This window comes from Schistocerca gregaria, chromosome 3 (genome assembly GCF_023897955.1).
Source record: "Schistocerca gregaria isolate iqSchGreg1 chromosome 3, iqSchGreg1.2, whole genome shotgun sequence".
NCBI lineage: Eukaryota > Metazoa > Arthropoda > Insecta > Orthoptera > Acrididae > Schistocerca > Schistocerca gregaria.
In genome coordinates this window covers 596,340,745-596,364,213 of record NC_064922.1, presented here as the reverse complement: position 1 = coordinate 596,364,213, position 23,469 = coordinate 596,340,745, and the positions used below count along the sequence as shown (strand labels likewise).

Sequence of the window (23,469 nt, the reverse complement as noted above, 5' to 3'; positions counted from 1 at the left end):
GACTGGAAGTAGTGTTGTGTAAGATAAAATTAAGTATTAATGTGTTTTGCATAATTTGTATAAGTATCAATACACCTTGTTTGTAAATTATAGGTAATAGGCAGCCTTAGAATGAGATAAATAAGTGAATGCTTACAATCTCGACAGTAATGTGCAGAACTAATATACAAATATAAACACACACACACACACACACACACACACACACACACACACACACACACACACACACACAGGAAGAGAGAGAGAGAGAGAGAGAGAGAGAGAGAGAGAGAGAGAGAGAGAGAGAGAGAGGGTGGGAGGGAGGGGGGAAATAAAATAATATATTTTGTACTGTCAGTTAATAATGAACATTTTATTTGAAATACATAAGGACTGAATTTATACAGTAATGCTTCTTTTGTGATGCTTTCTCTGGTATGATTTGCGGCGCCGGTTTAGCGCTCCACCTCACTGCATGGGAACTGTTTACATTTTCCCGATGTCAAACCAACGTCCGAAGCTTGGGTGATCCTCTTCTTGACAGCGTCAGGAACAAGTTCGTTTGAGAATATCTCTTCTTTTATGCTGAAAAAGAGACAATTTTTTATACAGTCATTGGTGAGAATATGTAGTGTCCCTTTTGCGATGTTTAAGAATAATGCGTGTGAAGTGCGTATAAAAATATTGAATAACACCAAACAGGCCAGACTGAAAGTCAGTTGTGAAAAAAATATAAAATTAGTTACAAAAAATACACTCCTGGAAATTGAAATAAGAACACCGTGAATTCATTGTCCCAGGAAGGGGAAACTTTATTGACACATTCCTGGGGTCAGATACATCACATGATCACTCTGACAGAACCACAGGCACATAGACACAGGCAACAGAGCATGCACAATGTCGGCACTAGTACAGTGTATATCCACCTTTCGCTGCAATGCACGCTGCTATTCTCCTATGGAGAAGATCGTAGAGATGCTGGATGTAGTCCTGTGGAACGGCTTGCCATGTCATTTCCACCTGGCGCCTCAGTTGGACCAGCGTTCGTGCTGGACGTGCAGACCGCGTGAGACGACGCTTCATCCAGTCCCAAACATGCTCAATGGGGGACAGATCTGGAGATCTTGCTGGCCAGGGTAGTTGACTTACACCTTCTAGAGCACGTTGGGTGGCACGGGATACATGCGGACGTGCATTGTCCTGTTGGAACAGCAAGTTCCTTTGCCGGTCTAGGAATGGTAGAACGATGGGTTCGATGACGGTTTGGATGTACCGTGCACTATTCAGTGTCCCCTCGACGATCACCAGAGGTGTACGGCCAGTGTAGGAGATCGCTCCCCACACCATGACGCCGGGTGTTGGCCCTGTGTGCCTCGGTCGTATGCAGTCCTGATTGTGGCGCTCACCTGCACGGCGCCAAACACGCATACGACCATCATTGGCACTAAGGCAGAAGCGACTCTCATCGCTGAAGACGACACGTCTCCATTTGTCCCTCCATTCACGCCTGTCGCGACACCACTGGAGGCGGGCTGCACGATGTTGGGGCGTGAGCGGAAGACGGCCTAACGGTGTGCGGGACCGTAGCCCAGCTTCATGGAGACGGTTGCGAATGGTCCTCGCCGATACCCCAGGAGCAACAGCGTCCCTAATTTGCTGGGAAGTGGCGGTGCGGTCCCCTACGGCACTGCGTAGGATCCTACGGTCTTGGCGTGCATCCGTGCGTCGCTGCGGTCTGGTCCAAGGTCGACGGGCACTTGCACCTTCCGCCGACCACTGGCGACAACATCGATGTACTGTGGAGACCTCACGCCCCACGTGTTGAGAAATTCGGCGGTACGTCCACCCGGCCTCCCGCATGCCCACTCTACGCCCTCGCTCAAAGTCCGTCAACTGCACATACGGTTCACGTCCACGCTGTCGCGGCATGCTATCAGTGTTAAAGACTGCGATGGAGCTCCGTATGCCACGGCAAACTGGCTGACAGTGACGGCGGCGGTGCACAAATGCTGCGCAGCTAGTGCCATTCGACGGCCAACACCGCGGTTCCTGGTGTGTCCGCTGTGCCGTGCGTGTGATCATTGCTTGTACAGCCCTCTCGCAGTGTCCGGAGCAAGTATGGTGGGTCTGACACACCGGTGTCAATGTGTTCTTTTTTCCATTTGCAGGAGTGTATAACGTCGATACTACGGTACGGATAGACAATAACAATAATTAGCAATATCGCAGTAAATAATACGGTGAAATAAAACATTTATATCTTTGTTTAACTGTAGAAAATGGAAAAGATAAGTTATTCCTCGCTCTTCTGCTGTTTCTGATTCTCATGTTAGTATTGGTAGATAGATGTGGTGGTGGTGGTGGTTAGTGTTTAACGTCCCGTCGACATCGAGGTTATTAGAGACGGAGCGCAAGCTCGGGTTAGGGAAGGATTGGGAAGGAAATCGGCCGTGCCCTTTCATGGGAACCATCCCGGCATTTGCCTGAAACGATTTAGGGAAATCAGGGGTAACCCAAATCAGGATGGCCGTAGACGGGATTGAACCGTCGTCCTCCCGAATGCGACTCCAGTGTGCTAACCACTGCGCCACCTCGCTCGGTGGGTAGATGGAGATTGTGTGTAGCGTTGAACGCTATCAGATGTTTCTTTTGTTCTTTCGACTAGACGATAGAAAAGGTGTGTCTCAGGTTACTGGTGGAATTATATGTGTAACAGTGAGTTCATTGTATTATTTCAAGAACATGCCCGCGACTAATCGTATCGTTTTAATTGAAAAGAGAGAATAATTAGTATTTTTCAGCTATCAAGAAGCCGAAAGCATTCATCGCTGACTAGCAACAATTGGCCACCATTTCGCGGCGGACTTAATGTTAACTTTTTTTACAGCTTTCCACAAGAGCAGAAGTGATAAAATCATTTTAAGACATTATTTAATTTAAATCTGTATAGTTCCATGAGTTAATTTTGCGAGAGTTCAAATACTTGCAGAGATACCATTTGTTGTAGGTCTGTGAACTTTGGCCTTGACTGTAGTTATATGAAAACCAGTTATGATAATCTTGTAGGTAGCCTATCGCTCATTTAAATTGAAAACAAACAATTATTTTCGCCTCCTACAAGATACTCTGCTTCTAACGGTCTCACCAACGTAAAGAGAATAATTAATGCTAACCTGTTATCTTACGTAGCATCAAAAAGCATAAAACCAATACAGAATATTAAAAGAGATCCGATAGAAATGGTGCCCAACCTGGGGTTCAATAATATAATAGTAATTATGTATACCTATCTATTGACTTAAGTGTAAATGTATATTAATACAAGACAAATTTTATTGCATGTATAAACGTTACGAACTTGTGTTCCAGAGAAGAACCTTAATAGATCCTGAGAGGACGGAGAAATATTCATACAAAAGGAAAAGTGGAAAGGTAAGGACCACTAAGCATCAATTCTTGCTGCATAGGCTTGGTATCAAGGTACAGGATAGTAGGTGGTACATGGTGCATAGTGGAAAAGGACATAGTTTGTATGTGTGATAGTACTATGAGTTGAGAGATATTACTGTAAATTAGAACTTGTATTGACAGCAAGTAGTTATACTGTGAAGGATTATCCATAGAAAGTGAATTGCTTGTTAATATGGGTAAAGTTGGACGCGTTATGGAGTCACAACAGAATCAGGATATAGATATGCAGGACAATGTCCAGTGGTATGGTTCGGGATATGGAGATGGTAGATGTTACTAGTAATCATAGGAGTGGTAACGTGGATGAACTATTTTCAAGTGAATCACGAAGATCTAGTCAGCACACGGAAGTAACAGAACAGATAGCCGCTACTAGAGCAAGCAGCAGTATCACAATGAATAGATTGACGACGACGCCTGTATGTTCGTCGATCCCTACCCGTTTACGGAATTTCGTAGGAAGTTGGAAGAAAGGGACAGGTTACGGGAAGAAGAAACGAAAGAAAAAGACAAATCCTTAATAGAGCGTGTAAATGAGCAGTTTGAAAAAGTACAGTCGGAGATAAATGCAATAAAACGAGCATACACTGAATTGCCGAACATAGTCAGCAACATAGCACAAGATGTGCAAACAGCTCATACCGTTATAAAAGACGAGGTCGAACAACTTACAAGCTGTATGGAAAATCTTTAAGTAGTGCAAAAGGAAACTACAAAAAAAATGGTTCAAATGGCTCTGAGCACTATGGGACTTAACTTCTGAGGTCATCAGTCCCCTAGAACTTAGAACTACTTAAACCTAACTAACCTAAGGACACCACACACATCCATTCCCGAAGCAGGATTCGAACCTGCGACCGTAGCGGTCGCGCGGTTCCAGACTGTAGCGCCTAGAACCGTTCGGCCACTCCGGCCGGCAAGGAAACTACAGACCAACATTTATGCGAGCAAGCTAAGAAAGTAGAACAGGAATTCCAAGATTAGCTAACGATGAAGAAAACAGTACCTGTGGGTCACATGAGCCCGTAGTGAACTCGGATAGAATAGACTTAAATGTACAGAGGAGTATAACAGTACAAAATCACATGGGGGCAACTTCTACATTAAGTAACACTATTGACAAAAATCTAATCAAACACCGTCAGTTTGAAACTTACAACGCAGTAAAAAAAAACCGGTACACCCTGTGATATTTATAAAGGGATTCAGAAATGTTTTACCAAGCGCGTGGAACGAACGACAAAAGATTCAATTTATATTAGCGTATATCCAGGGTGACGCTGTCCTGTGGGCGAATGAAATTATAGGCAACTGTCGGAGCGTTGCACAATTTGAAAACGCATTCTTAGACTGATATTGATCAAAGGCAATACAAGAACGCCTTAGGCTGGAAGTATATAATCCACAGGTGTACAATTGAAAACGAGGTACCCTGCGAAAATACTGTGAAAAATACATTAATAACACAATATATTGGGATGAATCCATATCGGCACTGGATGTGATACGTATTCTAAAACTGCGCTTACCAGGTCACATTCGTGATAAATTAATTAATGTTGCAGAAGACGATCTGGAAAGATATTTATCGGTGTTAGATGAGATAGACTTATCACAAGAGGAATGCAGGACGAATCGTGACCGGGAAAACGGGAACTTTTCGCCGAGAAAATGAGAACCGGAATAATAACCCCAACTTTGGAAACAACAACAGTAAATGACGAACAGAATAGGAGAAATGGAAATGGGAGGATGCCTAGAGCAAAAATCGTCGATGTAAAGATCGATACCATCCAGGATATGACAACAGTAACGGTAATCAGGATAACAAGCGTAGGACGAATGAAGCGCAATGGCCTAATCAAAATAATTGTCCGAATAATCACAACTATCCGATACAGTAGATGCATAGTTCAATGCCGCCGCCACCGACAGTAAACCATAACAATTACCACGGCTTCAATCGGAATCCGATTCCAAACGCAAATATAATACCACAGCCGTGGGCGGATAGTAATAGTAGGGCGAGGATCGCTGAAATGACAGGTGATGGAAGTAATAACATTTCGCTTCCGTCAAACGAGAATCGACCGCAATAAGCTCCCAATTGTCGGTCGACGGACGGATCGGGGACACATCTCAGAAACATTTACAAAACAATATCATTCTGCTGAGATATCAAGGAGGCAATACCATGCAACAGGATTTATTAACAGAACCACATTACTGTGATAACAAGAAGATAGAGATAGTGCAAACCATATTAAAAGCACGAATAAATAACACTCCCATAGAAGTATTTGTAGACACCGGAGCTACAATTAATGTACTGAGCTACGATCTTTTTAAAACTAAGGCATAACCGCAAATTGCCTATATACCCAGTACAAAACTGTCATGTTACTGGAGCCGTTTGTGCACAGACACAGACCATTCAATACCGGATGTGGGTGGAATTATGCTTCAGAAAAAACCATAAAATGTGCTTTTCTAGTGGTAAAAGGATTATGAGTGGCCTGCATCCTGGGGTGCGACTTTCGTAGCGAGAGAAAGGCACAAATTGACCTCTCAAGCGGAAATGTTAGCATGTTGAATGAAAATACACTCCTGGAAATGGAAAAAAGAACACATTGACACCGGTGAGTCAGACCCACCATACTTGCTCCGGACACTGCGAGAGGGCTGTACAAGCAATGATCACACGCACGGCACAGCGGACACACCAGGAACCGCGGTGTTGGCCGTCGAATGGCGCTAGCTGCGCAGCATTTGTGCACCGCCGCCGTCACTGTCAGCCAGTTTGCCGTGGCATACGGAGCTCCATCGCAGTCTTTAACACTGGTAGCATGCCGCGACAGCATGGACGTGAACCGTATGTGCAGTTGACGGACTTTGAGCGAGGGCGTATAGTGTGCATGCGGGAGGCCGGGTGGACGTACCGCCGAATTTCTCAACACGTGGGGCGTGAGGTCTCCACAGTACATCGATGTTGTCGCCAGTGGTCGGCGGAAGGTGCATGTGCCCGTCGACCTGGGACCGGACCGCAGCGACGCACGGATGCACGCCAAGACCGTAGGATCCTACGCAGTGCCGTAGTGGACCGCACCGCCACTTCCCAGCAAATTAGGGACACTGTTGCTCCTGGGGTATCGGCGAGGACCATTCGCAACCGTCTCCATGAAGCTGGGCTACGGTCCCGCACACCGTTAGGCCGTCTTCCGCTCACCCCCCAACATCGTGCACCCCGCCTCCAGTGGTGTCGCGATTGGCGTGAATGGAGGGACGAATGGAGACTTGTCGTCTTCAGCGATGAGAGTCGCTTCTGCCTTGGTGCCAATGATGGTCGTATGCGTGTTTGGCGCCGTGCAGGTGAGCGCCACAATCAGGACTGCATACGACCGAGGCACACAGGGTCCACACCCGGCATCATGGTGTGTGGAGTGATCTCCTACACTGGCCGTACACCTCTGGTGATCGTCGAGGGGACACTGAATAGTGCACGGTACATCCAAACCGTCATCGAACCCATCGTTCTACCATTCCTAGACCGGCAAGGGAACTTGCTGTTCCAACAGGACAATGCACGTCCGCATGTATCCCGTGCCACCCAACGTGCTCTAGAAGGTGTAAGTCAACTACCCTGGCCAGCAAGATCTCCGGATCTGTCCCCCATTGAGCATGTTTGGGACTGGATGAAGCGTCGTCTCACGCGGTCTGCACGTCCAGCACGAACGCTGGTCCAACTGAGGCGCCAGGTGGAAATGACATGTCAAGCCGTTCCACAAGACTACATCCAGCATCTCTACGATCGTCTCCATGGGAGAATAGCAGCCTGCATTGCTGCGAAAGATGGATATACACTGTACTAGTGCCGACATTGTGAATGCTCTGTTGCCTGTGTCTATGTGCCTGTGGTTCTGTCAGAGTGATCATGTGATGTATCTGACCCCAGGAATGTGTCAATAAAGTTTCCCCTTCCTGGGACAATGAATTCACGGTGTTCTTATTTCAATTTCCAGGAGTGTAGATGGGCTGTACTGGACTTAGTACGAAAAGAAAATGTACAAGGTAAATATTGCCGAAGTATACAAATTAAATGCGGGGGGCTGCAGATACTACAAATACGCAGCGTCTTAAAAGGACAAGAAGAGTATTACTCAGGCACAGTTCAAGGTGAATTACTTAGCTAGACAAAAATTATTGACAGTAAAGTGCGAGAGTCAGATTTTTTAACAATATCTCAGCGGCAACATCTCATTCAGTTGCTAACACGTTACCGAGAAGTATTCTCAGAAAAACCGGGGATTATGAGATGGTATGTGTACAACATAGAGGTGGTACCCCACGAAACGTACTGTCATGCTTCATACTCTGTTCCGTGGACCAAGAAAGAAGCGGCGAATAAAGAAATACCTTGTAGAAGATATAAACGCAAAAACAAAAGGATTATATCCTTACAAATATTTAAAGAGATTCATTCCAAAAGACATTGTATTGTAGCATAAGAAATTTCATGTGTTATATGTCTAGCATGTAAGTTACGGACAAGTTTTAGTAGGTATTTTCATGTATCTATAAAGAACTATTTAACATTTTGTAGTTGTTAAATAAAGAATATAATCAATCATGTTGAAATGAATACTGAAGTCTTGAAACATTTGAAAACGTAGGAAAGTGTAGAGAAGATAAGAGACCTTAAGTCCACTACTAAATTTTTAATTTTTTCATGTTATTGTGTTACGTCAGTTACTCAATAATAGATTTAGTATGTATAAAATTCTGTAGGGTTCATTCGCAATGTTTAATTGATGATTATCCTGAATACTTAAATGTGACACGTAAAAATATGTGAAAATACAAAGATTTTTGTTTTAGCTTCTTGTAAGCAAACACCATGTGGCATCTATGATGCTGTACTTTGAGACAGAGAATTAGGTATAGTTTTCAAACATGCCATTTATGTGCATGACGTTGCTCACCTTTGGAGCTTTTCAGATAAAATGTTAACGTTAATATAGGATGCGCATTTTCGCTGCTTGTTTATGAAGCAAGAACATGCTTAGCGGTCCTGATCATAATATAAATGAGTAATGCAAATGAATTCGTTGGCTATAAACATGCACCATGAACCACAGACCTTGCCGTTGGTGGGGAGGCTTGCGTGCCTCAACGATACAGATAGCCGTACCGTAGGTGCAACCACAAGGGGGGGGGGGTATCTGTTGAGAGGCCAGACAAACGTGTGGTTCCTGAAGAGGGGCAGCAGCCTTTTCAGTAGTTGCAGGGGCAACAGTCTGGCTGATTGACTGATCTGGCCTTGTAACACTAACCAAAACGGCCTTGCTGTGCTGGCACTGCGAACGGCTGAAAGCAACGGGAAACTACAGGCGTAATTTTTCCCAAGGGCATGCAGCTTTACTGTATGGATAAATGATGATGTCGTCCTCTTGGGTAAAATATTCCGGAGGTAAAATAGCCCCCTTTCGGATCTCCGGGCGGGGACTATTCAAGAGGATGTCGTTACCAGGAGAAAGAAAACTGGCGCTCTACGGATCGGAGAATGGAATGTCAGCTCCCTTAATCGGGCAGGTAGATTAGAAAATTTAAAAAGGGAAATGGATAGGTTAAAGTTAGATATAGTGGGAATTAGCGAAGTTCGGTGGCAGAATAAACAGGACTTTTGGTCAGGTGAATACAGGGTTATAAATACAAAATTAAATAGGGGTAATGCAGGAGTAGGTTTAATAATGAACAAAAAAAAAAAGGAGTGCGGGTAAGCTACTACAAACAGCATAGTGAACGCATTATTGTGGCCAAGATAGACACGAAGCCCACGCCTACGACAGTCGTACAAGTCTATATGCCAACTAGCTCTGCAGATGATGATGATGAAATTGAAAAAATGTATGATGAGATAAAAGAAATTATTCAGATAGTGAAAGGAGACGAAAATTTAATAGTCATGGGTGACTGGAATTCGATAGTAGGAAAGGGAAGAGAAGGAAACGTAGTAGGTGAATAGGGTTTGGGGGGAAGAAAAGAAAGAGGAAGCTGCCTGGTAGAATTTTGCACAGACCACAACTTAATCAACTTGGTTCAAGAATCATAAAAAGGTTGTACATATGGAAGAAGCCTGGAGATACTGACAGGTTTCAGATAAATTATACAATGGTAAGACAGAGATTTAGGAACCAGCTTTTGAATTGTAACACATTTCTAGGGGCAGATGTGGACTCTGACCACAATCTATTGGTAATTAACTGTAGATTAAAACTGAAGAAACTGCGAAAAGGTGGGACTTTAAGGAGATGGGACCTGGATACACTGGTAGAAACAGAGGTTGTACAGAGTTTCAGGGAGAGCATAAGGGAACAATTGACAGGAATGGGGGAAAGAAATACAGTAGAAGAAGAATGGGTAGGTTTGAGGGATGAAATAGTGAAGGCAGCAGAGGATCAAGTAGGTAAAAAGACAAGGGCTAGTAGGAATCCTTGGGTAACAGAAGATATACTCAATTTAATTGATGAAAGAAGAGTATACAAAAATGCATTAAGTGAAGCAGGCAAAAAGGAATACAAACGTCTAAAAAATGAGATCGACAGGAAGTGCAAAATGGCTACGCAGGCATGGGTAGAGGACAAATGTATGGATGTAGAGGCTTATCTCGCTAGGGGTAAGATAGATACTGCGTACAGGAAAATTAAAGAGACCTTTGGAGATAAGAGACCTACTTGCATGAATATCTAGAGCTCAGATGGAAACCCAGTTCTAAGCAAAGAAGGGAAAGCAGAAAGGTAGAAGGAGTATATAGAGGGTCTATACAAAGGCGATGTTCTTGAGGACAATATAATGAAAATGGAAGAGGATGTAGATGAAGATGAAGTGAGAGATATGATACTGCGTGAAGAGTTTGACAGAGCACTGAAAGGCCTGAGTCGAAGGAAGGCCCGGGGAGTTGACAACTTTCCATTAGAACTACTGATAGCCTTGGGAACGCCAGCCCCGACAAAACTCTCTCATCTGATGAGCAAGATGTATGAGACAGGCGAAATACCCTCAGACTTCAAGAAGAATGTAATAATTCCAATCTCAAAGAAAGCAGGTGTTGACCGATGTGTTGCTGAACTATGTGTTTAATAAACCATGGCTGCAAAATACTAACACGAATTCTTTACAGACGAATGGAAAAACTGGTAGAAGCCGACCTTAGCGAAGATCAGTTTGGATTCCGTAGAAATGTTGGAACACTTGAGGCAATGCTGACCCTACGACTTGTCTTAGAAAATAAATGAAGGAAAGGCAGACCTACGTTTGTAGCATTTGTAAATTTAGAGAAAGCTTTCGGCTGGAGTACTCCTTCCAATTCTGAAGGTAGGAGGAGTAAAATACAGGGAGCAAAAGGATAATTCCACTTTGTACAGAAACGAGATGGCAGTTATAAGAGTCGAGAGGCATGAAAGGGAAGCAGTGGTTGGGAAGGGAGTGAGACAGGGTTATTAAATCTGTATATTGAGCAAGCAGTAACGGAAACAAAAGAAAAATTCGTAGTAGGAATTAAAATCCATGGAGAAGAAATAAAAACTTTGAGGTTCCCCGTGACATTGTAATTCTGTCAGAGACAGAAAAGGACCTGGAAGAGCAGCTGAAGCGAATGGACAGTGTCTTGAATGGAGGATATAAGATGAACATCAACAAAAGCAAATGTAGTCGAATTCAGTCGGGTGATGTTGAGGGAATTAGATTATGAAATGAGACGCTTAAAGTAGTAAAGAAGTTTTGCTATTTGGGGAGCAAAATAACTGATGAAGGTCGAAGTAGAGAGGATATAAAATGCAGACTGGCAATGGCTAGGAAAGCATTTCTAAAGAAGAGAAATTTGTTAACATCGAGTATAGATTTAAGTGTCAGGAAGTCGTTTCTGAATGTGTTTGTATGGAATGTAGGCATGTAAGGGGGTGAAACGTGGACGATAAATAGTTTAGACAAAAAGAGAATAGAAGCTTTCGAAATGTGGTGCTACAGAAGAATGCTGAAGATTCGATGGATAGATCACGTAACTAATGAAGGAGGTACTGAACAGAATTGTGGAGAAGAGGAATTTGTGATACAACTTGACTAGAAGGAGGGATCGGTTGGTAGGACACGATCTGAGGTATCAAGGGACCACCAATTTAGTAATGGAGGGCAGCCTGGAGGGTAAAAATCGTAGAGGGAGACTACGAGATGAATACACTAAACAGATTCAGAAGGATGTAGGTTCAGTAGGTACTGTGAGATGAAGAAGCAGCTTGCACGGGATAGAATAGTATGGAGAACTGCATCAAACCAGACTCTGGACTGAAGATCACAACATTATTTAATTTAAATCTGAATAGTTCCATGGGTTAATACTGCGAGAGCTCAAATGCTTTCAGGGATATCATTTGTCGCAGATCTGTGAACTTTGGCCCTGACTGTATTTAAATGAAAACAAGTTATGATAATCTTGTAGGGAGACATGTGCTCATTTAAATTGGAAACAAACATTTATTTTGGCCTCTTATAAGATACTCTGCTTCTAATATAATTAAAAATAATTAATGCTAACCTCTTACTTTACGTAGTATCAAAAAGCATAAAACCAATATAGAATATTAAGAGAGAACCGTTAGAAGTAGTTTGTGACAAGGGAAACAGTGGAATTTCCTGGACAATACGTGCGTTTCTTGCGTGGTGAGTGGCCTGTCAACAAAGCCCACAGTTACGCCTTACCCTGCGAATCACCGTAAAGTGTGCGGCATAGAATTCCTTTTACTGTACTACGTATTACGATATCTTCCTCTTCCATTCTCAGATGGAATATTACAAGAAGAAGTGTGTACATCTCACCTTCTGTTTCCCTTATTGGTCATTTCATTCCTCTCCTTCCCCAAATTGAGAGGGGGCTGGTGCCATACATATTGGTGCTACTCATCCATATAATAATATATAAACGGAAGTTTTTGTGTTAAAAGATTAAAATAATAGGATTAAAATGGAATCATATCATTCCTTTTGGAGATTCACTACAGACCACAGTTAGCGACGGCATAGCTGGTGCTGAGATAATGAGAATGACGACGATGCATGTGGCAAGTCCCTCGAAGTCCCAGAAAATGCCGTGGGGGTAGGAAGGAAGGAAGGAAGGAAGGAAGGGAAGAAGGATGGGGAAATAGGATAGTGACAGATGAGTGGGTTGCTTTGCGTGTGGGAGTGGGGGCGTTGCATTGGCCTGGGAAGTGGGATATGTAAATGTAGGTAGGAACAAGAAGGGGCGCTGGTGGGTCAGGGGGCGGGGGAGGCCTTAATCAAAGGGAAGGATATGGGACTAGGGCTGTAAGCTGGAGGGATGGGTAATTGTTATGGGGGTTTCTGCACTGAGAAGAAGGGGCTGTGGATATTGCCTTGGTATAGGACGTGGAGGGTAATGTACCCCTCTGTGTGAAGTGCTGCGAGAGGTTTTCTTTTTTTTTTTTTTCAACGCCCGATCAGGCGCGAAATTAAAACCACAGTGAAAATAGTGAACATCCGCTGAATCTCCGCACGTATGTATTACTCAGTGTCTCCAGTATGCCCATTTATCGCATCAAGTAACGCTTTTCAGTTCTGAGTGCTCAGTGAACACGCAAAGACGCCGAGGAAATGACGTCTTCCGCCAGGTGTTAGGTGCCTGCTGAGAGGTTTCGCCTGATTTCTCGCAACCCACACCACAATTCTCGGCCAAACACTGCAGGGGCAGTCCTCCTCCTTGCAGCGTTTTCGATGGGAAGTGTTTGATCACCCACGGTACAGCCTGAACTTGGCTCCCTCTGATTTTTATCTCTTCGCTCACTTGACCGTTGGCTATGAGGACTGCATTTTGGCACGGATGATGAGCTGCAGGCCAGTGTAGGGAAACGGCGGAAAGCACAAGTAATTGCTTTCTACGACGAACGTATAGGGATGTTGGAACCACGCTACGACGAATGTCCAAGTCGGAGCGGCGACTATGAAGAGAAGCAGCTGGAAGGTGTGGCTAAATGTTGCAAACAAAACATCTTTTATTTTTACTGCGGTTTCCAAAAAGCAACCAATTGGAGGTTGAAAAAAAAGCCTCCATATTAACTCAATTTTCTTTTCACTCTCCGTAAAAACACGATATATGGCAGGTGAAGAAAATTCGTTGATTTGTCCTGAGTACAGTTTCTCAAAATCTTGTTAGTAGAGTTCCGCAAATTACAGTGTCAGCTGTTTTGTTACAAGCGTCTTCTAGTAAAGATCTTGAAACGTTTCTATACACTTTGTCATGAGTGAAACAGGCTTGTGACTCTTTCGAGTTACCCTTATTTGTGTACACTCAATATCGTCTGTTAGACCAACCTAATTCATTTGTCTGATGTTAGGATATAATTCCGTTGTGTTTTGTAAGCAGTTCCTTGATTACATGTTCCACACGATACTGTTGTATCTCACATCAGTACCCCTGCTGGGTAGTCTGCAGTTCTGAGGTAGCATCGTGTCACCACGCCTATATTGAGGCGAGGACGTCGGCGGTTGTCTCCAAGTGCCACTAGGGACGACCACACTATTTCGTCATGCCTCGTCTCGCACGCCAATCGCGCATCATGATGACCTCACCCCTCTCGTAGTCTGGGCGCACGTTATTGCCTACAGCACCAGCCAGTGCGTGGATGCAGTGTAGTAATGTGTGAGGCTTTATGACACGCCACTCAGCGAAAGTTCATCGGAGTTCATCTTCAGCGGAGCCAAGAGTTGACGGTTTCTCGACAACCAGCAGCTTCTCATCGGCAGCCAGGAGTCTGCCTTCACTAGTACTTGGTCAGATGGCATCAGCTACATAAGCTGGCGCTCAGATTAGCAAAATGCGGAAGAGAGTTGCCACCAGTCCGAAATCCGCCATCCACAATTAAACTCCCCGCGAGGATAGTGATCACCACAGTTTGGGCAGCGAGGTGGTAACTGATTTCGACTAGACAGCTGTTTACTTTTGAAGTGACTGTACGTTTGTGGAACATAGTTCTCGTCCCGGACAGTCTCAGAGGTGTTTAATCTGAACTGGATATACGTTTGTGTGGATGCTACAGTAAACAGATGTTCATGTGCTTGTTTTAATTACTTATGTGTAACGTCATGCAAAAATGAAATGCTCGTATGGCACTGTTGGCTGGAAGGCCCCATTCGGGAAGTTCGGCTACCAAGTTCAAGTCTTATTTCAGTCGACGCCACATTGGGCGACTTGCGTGCCGCTGATGAAGATGAAATGATGATGAGGACAACACAACACCCAGTCCACGAGTGGAGAAAATCTCCAACCCGGCCGGGAAACGAACCCTGCTGTAGGGGAGGCAAGCACGTTACTACTCAGCTTAGCAGGCGGACAACGTGATGCAGAACATATAGCACGATACTGCAGTCGTACGGATTAATGAACTTATGCAACAGTCGCAGTCAACCAGATACTTTGAACCGGGAAGAGCAGTCACTGGCAGCCATTGTAGAGGAAATAGGGTGCATCACACTAGAGATGGGTCGTTCACGAACTATCGGGTCCAAAGGAACGGTTCATCAAGATGAACGGAACGAGTGATGAACGGAACGAGTGATGAACGGAACGAGTGATGAACGGAACGAGTGATGAACTAATTCTAAAGAACGGTCTTTCATAGCTCACTTCGCTCGCGGTTTTCTACTTATAGTTCCCGGAAACGGGAAACGGTCGGCCTCGTTCCCGCAACGGCATGTCGGCCGGTCTCGTTCCAGCCTCGGTCCCGTTCCCGTCGGTCTCGGTCTCCCTCGGCCGGACTCGTCCTTCTTCGCGTGGCCACTCATCGCAGTTCCACTGCCGACTGCTCCTCGATAGTTCAGTAATGAGATGTTTTTCGTTTCGTCCGCTGCTCACGCCCATTCCAGATCTGTTTCAAGTCTTTTTAGAACTCTGAACTTCTTGTTCTTTTCGTATTCTATTCAGCGTCCATGACCGGTAATTAAAAGGTATTTTATAGTTATGTAAATTACATAAAATTACGTTGTATGTAATACATACATCTTTTCAGGTAACAAAACAGCATATCTGCTTGCTTGACTTTTTCGATAAACAGCACAAGAAATACTTGTAAAAAGGCAAGATTTTTTGTTACACATACAAAGAAAGTCTGCACGGCGCGTACGAGTGGCCATTTTCCGACTTTTTTTGATCCAAGGTGAAAGAGCATGTTCATTGTTATGGAAGGCAGACCGACTTACAGCCGAATGAAGTCCCCGTTCCATAATAGAGTGCATGGTATCACATTTTGTAAAGAGAATAATATTATTTCAGTGGTACAGGGTGGCGCACGAAACATCGGCCCCGAGTACTAGACTGCTCATTGTCGCCTACCAATCGTCATCTATTGTTTCGAAGGTAATGTTTGCATTAGCTTATTTGTTGTTTCTTCACTGACTAATTATTACATGTTTATCTGCTCTGCTCGTAGCGGTCAACATATCGTGTGTAATTGGCGAGCAGTCTGTACTCGGGGCTGGTTTTTCGTGCTCCACCTTATTTCACTGCGATCAGCCACATAACGTTACAGTTGGCTAAACTAGAGGTTTTGCAGAATCACGAAAATTACAAGTGTGTGAGAATTCTGTTATGAATAAAAACTCTGTACTCCAGGGCTGAACAAATTCTCATAGCTCTTAAGGCTCATTTTAGAGCCCATGTTTAATAGCGGGGTGAATACTCAAACTTGAAAAAAAAAAAAAAAAAGGTCTCTGAGAATTTCCCCTTTCCTCTAACCTGAGATAAACTACCCATAAGCAGTAGTTTAACCGCAGTTTTTAAAACATCGATAATTTATACGGAATATTATTCATATAATTATTCATATAATTAACACACCTTGAAATACTAAATGGGTTATTTAAACATTTAAGATTTAGAAAACTGAATAATTAAATATCAGTGCAAGGTTACAAACAAAGAATTCCCTGAGATTTCCTTGATATTTCCAGGTAAAATATAATTCTCGGATAATACCAGGTTTTCCAGAAAATCGCTATCCTGTATAGACAAATTTTTCTTATTTTGGCCCATACAACCTCTTCTCAGAATGTGGAAAGCAAAGAGATTGCTGCAGGAGACACCTACTGCCAGAGGTATCAGAACGATTTTCGCTTGTATCTTTCGGCTCGGTCATTTCCGGGCCAGGATCCCTTACCTCAAATTGAGACATTTACCCTTCTCCATAATCCTTGAAAATTTGTAACATAATCATAGAATCACTCTGTATGCTCATTTTCATGCTTCAGACGTAGGAGTGCGCAGTGATTTTATTCGCTTGAGTAATCCCACGTTTGCAGAGTGTTCATCTGTTACTCAAATGTTTGAACAGACTAAGCAAACGAGCGAATTCTCTAACACAGAGGACGTTCAAGGCGGCTCACCTCTCAGTCAAAACGGTCAACAGGACGGCAAAACCTGCCATAGGTCTTAGAACAGCTCCGCTCCTCGAACTGGAGGCCAATCAAAATCCTTGGGACCTCCTAAAGTTAAATTTTGTGTTCAGAGCGTCCTGACCCATGATAGTTCCGTTTTTACAAAAACGTGGAGTACTTATATTGTCAGAAACAATGTCAAAGGCATTGTTTACCGAAACAAAGACGAACTGTCAAGAGCTCTGCTTGTACTGGCGATGAGTTTGAACCTGAGGTTCGCTATTTTGAAAACAGTGTTTTCATATTCTTTTTTACATCAATAAAGCAATGTTAGTAGGCGTTGACTAAATGGGCGCAACATTCAGTTCCAACTTGACACCGGTTCCGCGAAAATCGTCATAAGCAGCCATAAATTTGCTTTTATTGGTGATCCACAGTTATCCAATTTTCACAGCATGCCAAAGAATTATAGTGATCAGACAATTAAAGTCAAAGGGATTTCTATGGTGAATGTCATGTATAAAAACCAAAAAGTGCACAATCCGCTTCTAGTAGCGAAATCATACGTGTGGTACCGCGCACTGCGGAAATTGAATGCCCGCCAGACGTCATGGACGTCTGAGACCCCTAGAGGTCTCTGCACCATCGCGCCGTAAGCTGTGGCGGCACGCGCCTCCTGGCCCGCATTTAGCACACTGGAACACGTGGTTCCAGCTGCCAATAACGGCGCCCCCGATAGAGTATTTAAGCGTCTCTGGTTGTCTCTCTCTCTCTCTCTCTCTCTCTCTCTCTCTCTCTCTCATACTCTACACCTCCCGCCACCTTGATACCCCTCAGCCCCTAGTTGCTCCTCTCTTCTCCCATCCCCGCCCCCTGCCACGTCTTCACTGCTGTGTCCTCCCTACCCTCCATCTCTACACCCTTCATCTTTCTCAAGGTGGCTTCCATCAACTCCCCCTCCCAGATGATGCCCTCTCTCCCTCCATTTATCTCTCCTATCAACTCTGATCCTCACTCCCCCTCCTTTCCTCTGTCCTTTTCCCAGGCTCCCTCTCCCCCCTTCCTTCCTCTTTTTTCCCCACCTACCCTCTCTCTGTCCCCCTTCTCCCCTCCCCCCCAAGTCCTTTCCCATTCCCCTCCTCTGCCTTTTCCCATTCCCTCTCGTGTCTGCCCTGCCCCTCTCCCACCTTATGAGTCCTCTCCCTCCTTTGGTTTCCCCCCTTTCGGTTTTTCCTCTCCTCCCTCCTCGTTTTCCCCCTCATCCAGGTCCCTCCACCCCCCATCTGCCCTTGGTTAGGGCACATCTTTGTGCCAACATTTTCGTGCAGTGTTTTACAGTGAGTGTTTTACAGTGAGTGTTCCATGTTGTGTGTCTTTTGGGAAGTGTTGCGAAAGACCATCATACTGTCGCTGGGTGTGATTTTTTATCTCTTGCGAACAGAAACCAGACTGTCGCCATGTTTTTTAATTGTGTATCTACTATGTTACTTATCTGATTCCTCTGTATTTTATCAACATTGCCAACCCCTTTGCTTTCTGTTTTAACTTTCCACAAGTTTCCGCCGTTTTACAATTTAAGTCACCGTTTTATCGCCTGTTTTTCTTGTTTATTTTCTTCTTACGTTTTTAAAAAGTCTGTAGGCTGTAGAGCAGCGTACTAAGCTGCTGCCAGCCCGCCCCCCTTCAGGGGGGAATCGAAATTCAATAAAGGAAAAAAAAATCTCTCTCTCTCTCTCTCTCTCTCTCTCTCTCTCTCTCTCTCAGCCAACGAGTCTAATCGTTGCATGAGTCTTAACATATTGCCTCGATAAGAGATAGCATGTTTACCATTCTTTGTTTCCATTACTAGTGGACGTCTTGGATTCGTCTGGTTGTCTCTGTCACTTCGTTGCTTCTTGCGTGTTGTCGTCGTGAGGTTTCTTTCCATTGTCTGTCGTTGTTTTGTGTCCGTCCTTTCCGTTTGTTTGTTCACGAGCCGCGCTCTGTTTGGTTCTGCCGTGTTTTCTTGGCCACCCCACGACCGTTCCAGTCGCGGGTACAACAGGTTAGAACAATATGATGTAGCTAATTTCATGGGATTGGACTTCTTCCCGCAACTGAGATTGCGTACTTTGCCTTGGCTTGAGGCAACAGAACCCTGGAGTCGGCTTCAGTTCCATTACACCGTGTGCTGTATGAGAACGAACTGGCTCGTTCTTGTGGTCTGTGGATACCCACACCAATTATTGCTATGTTACAAGGATGAACAGTAAGAGGAAACCTCAAACGGTCTGTGCTCTGGAAGAGATTTTCGCCATGGAGGGTCTCCCTACAGCCATTGTTACAAATTACGCCACACAGTTCATTAGTCAATAATTCGAGTCTTTCTGCATGGCCCTTAGTATACAGCATCTCCACAGTATCATTTCAACAGGGCCAGATGGCGAGGTTGAATGCTTCATTTGGACATTCAAGGAGAAAATGAAAAAATTCATGACTGATTATGCTTTGGAGGACTTTTTACAAATTTCTTTTCGTTTTAGAGAAACTCGCTCCACAAGGACACATTTTGAGAGCATATGTTACCTAGTCGGCAGATGAAGTCCGTCCTGTCCCTCGTGGCACCCTGCCCATGGGGGAATACAGTCATCAGAGGATTTGGCAACAGAAAACGGTCTTCAGGCTAATGCCAAGGTCTCAACTTCAGAGGTACAGTGGAGAAAAGAAGAATGATATCTGGGGATGGTGGTTTGCCATCCAAGCAACCCATGTACTTTGTATTGATGGCAGATGGAGACACACTGTGAAAACATGTCCACCAGCTCTGGACATGTGCCAGTACATCTCTTCTTTCCGAGATCTAACCACATTTCAGTCCCACGTGCCAGCAATGCGACTGTCTCAGAAGGGGAAAGGGAAGCTTCAGCAATGGAGCAGCCTCCCAGTCATGACACTCTGCCACCATCTGAGCCCTTGGACGCAGACTCCAGGAAAGTCAACACAGTGACAGGGTGGAGGTGAACTTTGGTCATTACACCACAGTACCTGCCAAAGAAGAAGAGGCTTCTCCTCCCTCTATTGAAGGGGAGGGATGCTATATCCCACATCGCTACCCCTTCTGTGTAGTCCAAGTGACAGGATGCCAACATTTGGGCAAGGCCAAGGACAGCGAGAGTCACTGAAATTGCCACTGGATGCGGCCAGTGGGGAATGCAGTGTTTCGCTATACTTCGTCACGTCCATCAGTCATGCGCAATGGTTACATTACTCCATCTGCGGAGCCAATGAGCTAGGCACATGTTATCGCTTGCAGCGACTGCCAGTCAGGAAGATTTAGTGTAGTAACCCCAACTGCTTTATTACTTGTGAACCAGCGAGTCAGAACCATTCCTTGGAGGACTTCGTCATTGTCAGAGCCAAGAGCTGAGGAGTCCTCAACAACCAACAGTTTATCATTGGCAGCAAGGAGTCTGAGTTCACCAGTTCTTGGTCACAGAACATCGGCTATGAAGGTCGGAACTTATGTTATCAATAGTCGGAAGAGAGTTACCACCAGTCCGGAATCTGCCTCCCTCAGCTAAACTGCCCATGAAGATAGTGATGACCACAGTCTGGTCAGCGACGGGGTAACTAACATTGTCTCTGGACAGCTGTTTACTTCTGAAAGATACTGTTAATTTGTGGAACTGAGTTCTCAGCTTGGGCAGATTCATATGCGTTTGATCTGAACTGAATGTACATTTGCGTGTGTGTTGCAATAAGCAAACGTTCATGTACTCGTTCTAATTATTAGCACGTAGTAGTGTTGCAGAAGCCATACATCAGATAGAAGCTTGTAGTAAAGAAACGTTATTGATTAAACTATTTTAACTTTTTTGGGATTATTCATTATGAAACAGAAAGTATGAAGTTAGGGGGATGTGGTTGATAGGAAGTCGATAGCAGTGGAGTTTTAAGAGGAGACTGGAATGCCAGAGAGTCATAGGCTTTTTCGATGTCTCGGGGCAGGAAGAGAGAGAGACGGCTCGTAGCGTCGCAGCTATTATGCGACTACAAATTGTTTCAGTAAGCGTGTTACGTTATGGCAAGTTGTTTTGGGACTTCGCAGTACAGTAGCATTCGGTGGCGGCCGGCATGTGGCCTGCCGTATGCGCCATAGCCCCACCTGTCGCTAAAGTGGACCGTGAGAATGATCGCTGTGGTGCGCACTAAAACCACTTATTCACCTCACCTAAGAAACTAAATAACTACGTTAAATATTAGCTGTTTTATTCCAAATTACGTACATGACATTTGTTATTCAGACGAACTTTGTGTCGAAATTTGATGCCACTACCTATAATAGTTTCAGAGATATAAAAAACCAATTGAAAAATGCTTAACTGACACTGAAGAAAATAAATTCAGAAGTAACAATAACAGTTTATATTTCTTTTGTTATTTGAAAACTGTAATAGCACTCTTAGTGTGCCAATTTATTTTATAAAGATCTTCAGTTCTAAACTTTCGATAACAGTTTAAAAGGTAATAATTATATTTTGTGTTAGGGTGAGAGTAAATGGGAGTGAATGTGAGTGTGTATGTGGGACATACGTCAAATTTCAATTCTATATTGTATTACACCTTATATAACTAGCAAGTGTTACGCCACCAGGATGTCATGAAAAAACTGTGACACCCCCTAACTGGCGGATGACATATATCTATGAACGTTTGCCTTTTGTAATAAGGCAGCCAGAAAGGTAGTAAGAGGATAATCAGTTCTAAAGTATATTATAAGTATAGTTTTCCCTTAGCTTTCATGTAGTTTCGTTTGGTGGAACATTTGGTTAATACTTGCAACATGAAATGACGTAGATGCATCTGCGAATGTTGATTGGAGTAAAGCAGATTGAGCGCGAATATGATCATGAAAGATTAATCTGATTGGCTGTTCGTTCTGATCAACCAATGAGAGTAAAGTCTTTCCCACGCATGGGGATGAGTTATATGCCCTGAAAGCAATGGCATTCAGCCAGTCGTGGAACTATTGGCCTTTGTAGAGAATTCTGCATGGCGTATTCAGTATGAATTTACAGAACATTATTGGCGAACATCTTCATTTGAAGAATCCACTGGAAAGGACCGAGTGTGAACTCATTTCGTAATAGAGTATTGACTTTATTAATCTGGTAATATTTGGGGTTGGACTTGGCACATGTCTGGCTGTCCTGTGTGTGGCATAAGCTGCGTGAACTAGTAGTGGTTGTGCCATCGACCTAAATGTGGGCTTGTTGACACAATAGCTAAAAGACAATAAAAAACATTGGTATCGATAAATGGACATTTTCAATGAAGGAAGGAATCATCCCCTTGTGCCCTTTTATTTTGTTACCTGAGTTACATGGAGTATGCAATCGTAAGTATGGACGATGGTTTTATTCGACACTGCTTTTAACGTCGTCTGCATAGTACCTACGAATGCTGAGAAAACGGACGGCGAACGAACGCTATACTGAGGTAGGTGGACATTAATTTTGCAGCTTGCTTCACTCAGTGCTAGCGACCATAGTGGCGAATCGCCCCGCCGCAGGCTTTTGTTGTGTTTTTAATACAGGAGGTATACTAGGTGAAGAACCTGATCATCAGAAGGGAAGTTAGCAACGCATGAAGATTTTTATTTGTTTGAGCTAAATCCTTCTACACATAACAAGAATGAAATGGCAAATAACAGCTGAAACACCAAAGAAAATGCTTCTACCGAGTTGTAGACACCTGGGAGCCAAAAGGATGTTGGGTGTAGTATGTATGATAGTTGCGTACTTACATATCCATGACTCGGCGATCGAGTTCTGGAGCGTCGGGGCGCTGCATCTCGCAGACGAGTCGCTGCAGACAGGAGGACTCGCGCTGCCCTGAGCAGCTGAGCTAGCTGGCCAGTAGGGAGCGCTCAGCCCTCTCCTGGGGGCCCACCTGAGACACCGGAGAAACAATGTGGCTGAAGCATCGGGTCACCGTCTACTGCGCCCCAGTGCTCGATGTATAACAATCGAGGCGGTGGTAGAAAAAGTGAAAAGCAGTCGTGGATCAGTTATCAACGCCTTGCACGACATTTTAAACATCATAAAAGTCACTGCCCACTGGGTCCTGTGAATGGTCATACCCGTTGGAAGAGACCGTCGGACTGCGGCAGCAATATTGCCGTTGTAACAAGCCAGTCCAGAGAATTTTTTCAGCAGCCTAATCACCAAGGACGAGTGCGGGGTGCATCATTACGACCCTGAGACAAAGGAGCGTAGCAAACAGTGGAAACAAGTGGCTCATCACCGCCTAAAATGGCGAAGTCCCAAACATGATTGGTCAAAATGCTTCTGTCGTTTTTATCTGTTGGCGTGGTAGGACTGCCATGGTGTGGTGGTAACACATTACGCTCTTGAGGGACAATCTGTCACACTAGCATACTGCCGAAATCTTCTGATAAGGTTACGTGAAACAGTCAAGACGAAACATTGCGGGAAGCTGTGCAAGGTGGCGTTTTTGTTCCACGACAAGGCCCCAGGTCTTTCTGCACAGGATACTCATACAAACTGATTCTTTGGGATGTTCAAGTATTCTCCTGTC

At 44.3% G+C, this 23,469-nt stretch overlaps 1 protein-coding gene across 1 annotated transcript in view; it reads right to left on the bottom strand.

Annotated features, from left to right (window-relative positions):
* Positions 1–346: 346 nt before the first annotated feature.
* LOC126355488 (POU domain, class 4, transcription factor 1-like) overlaps positions 347–23,469 on the bottom strand; it is an 84,682-nt gene continuing 61,559 nt past the window's right edge. Inside the window, exons 4-5 of the mRNA XM_050005805.1 lie at positions 22,676–22,821; positions 347–567 (exon numbers count right to left, since the gene is read on the bottom strand). Coding sequence (XP_049861762.1) covers positions 22,777–22,821 — 45 coding nt within the window. The 3' untranslated portion in view covers positions 347–567; positions 22,676–22,776. The remainder of the gene's footprint in view (positions 568–22,675; positions 22,822–23,469) is intronic.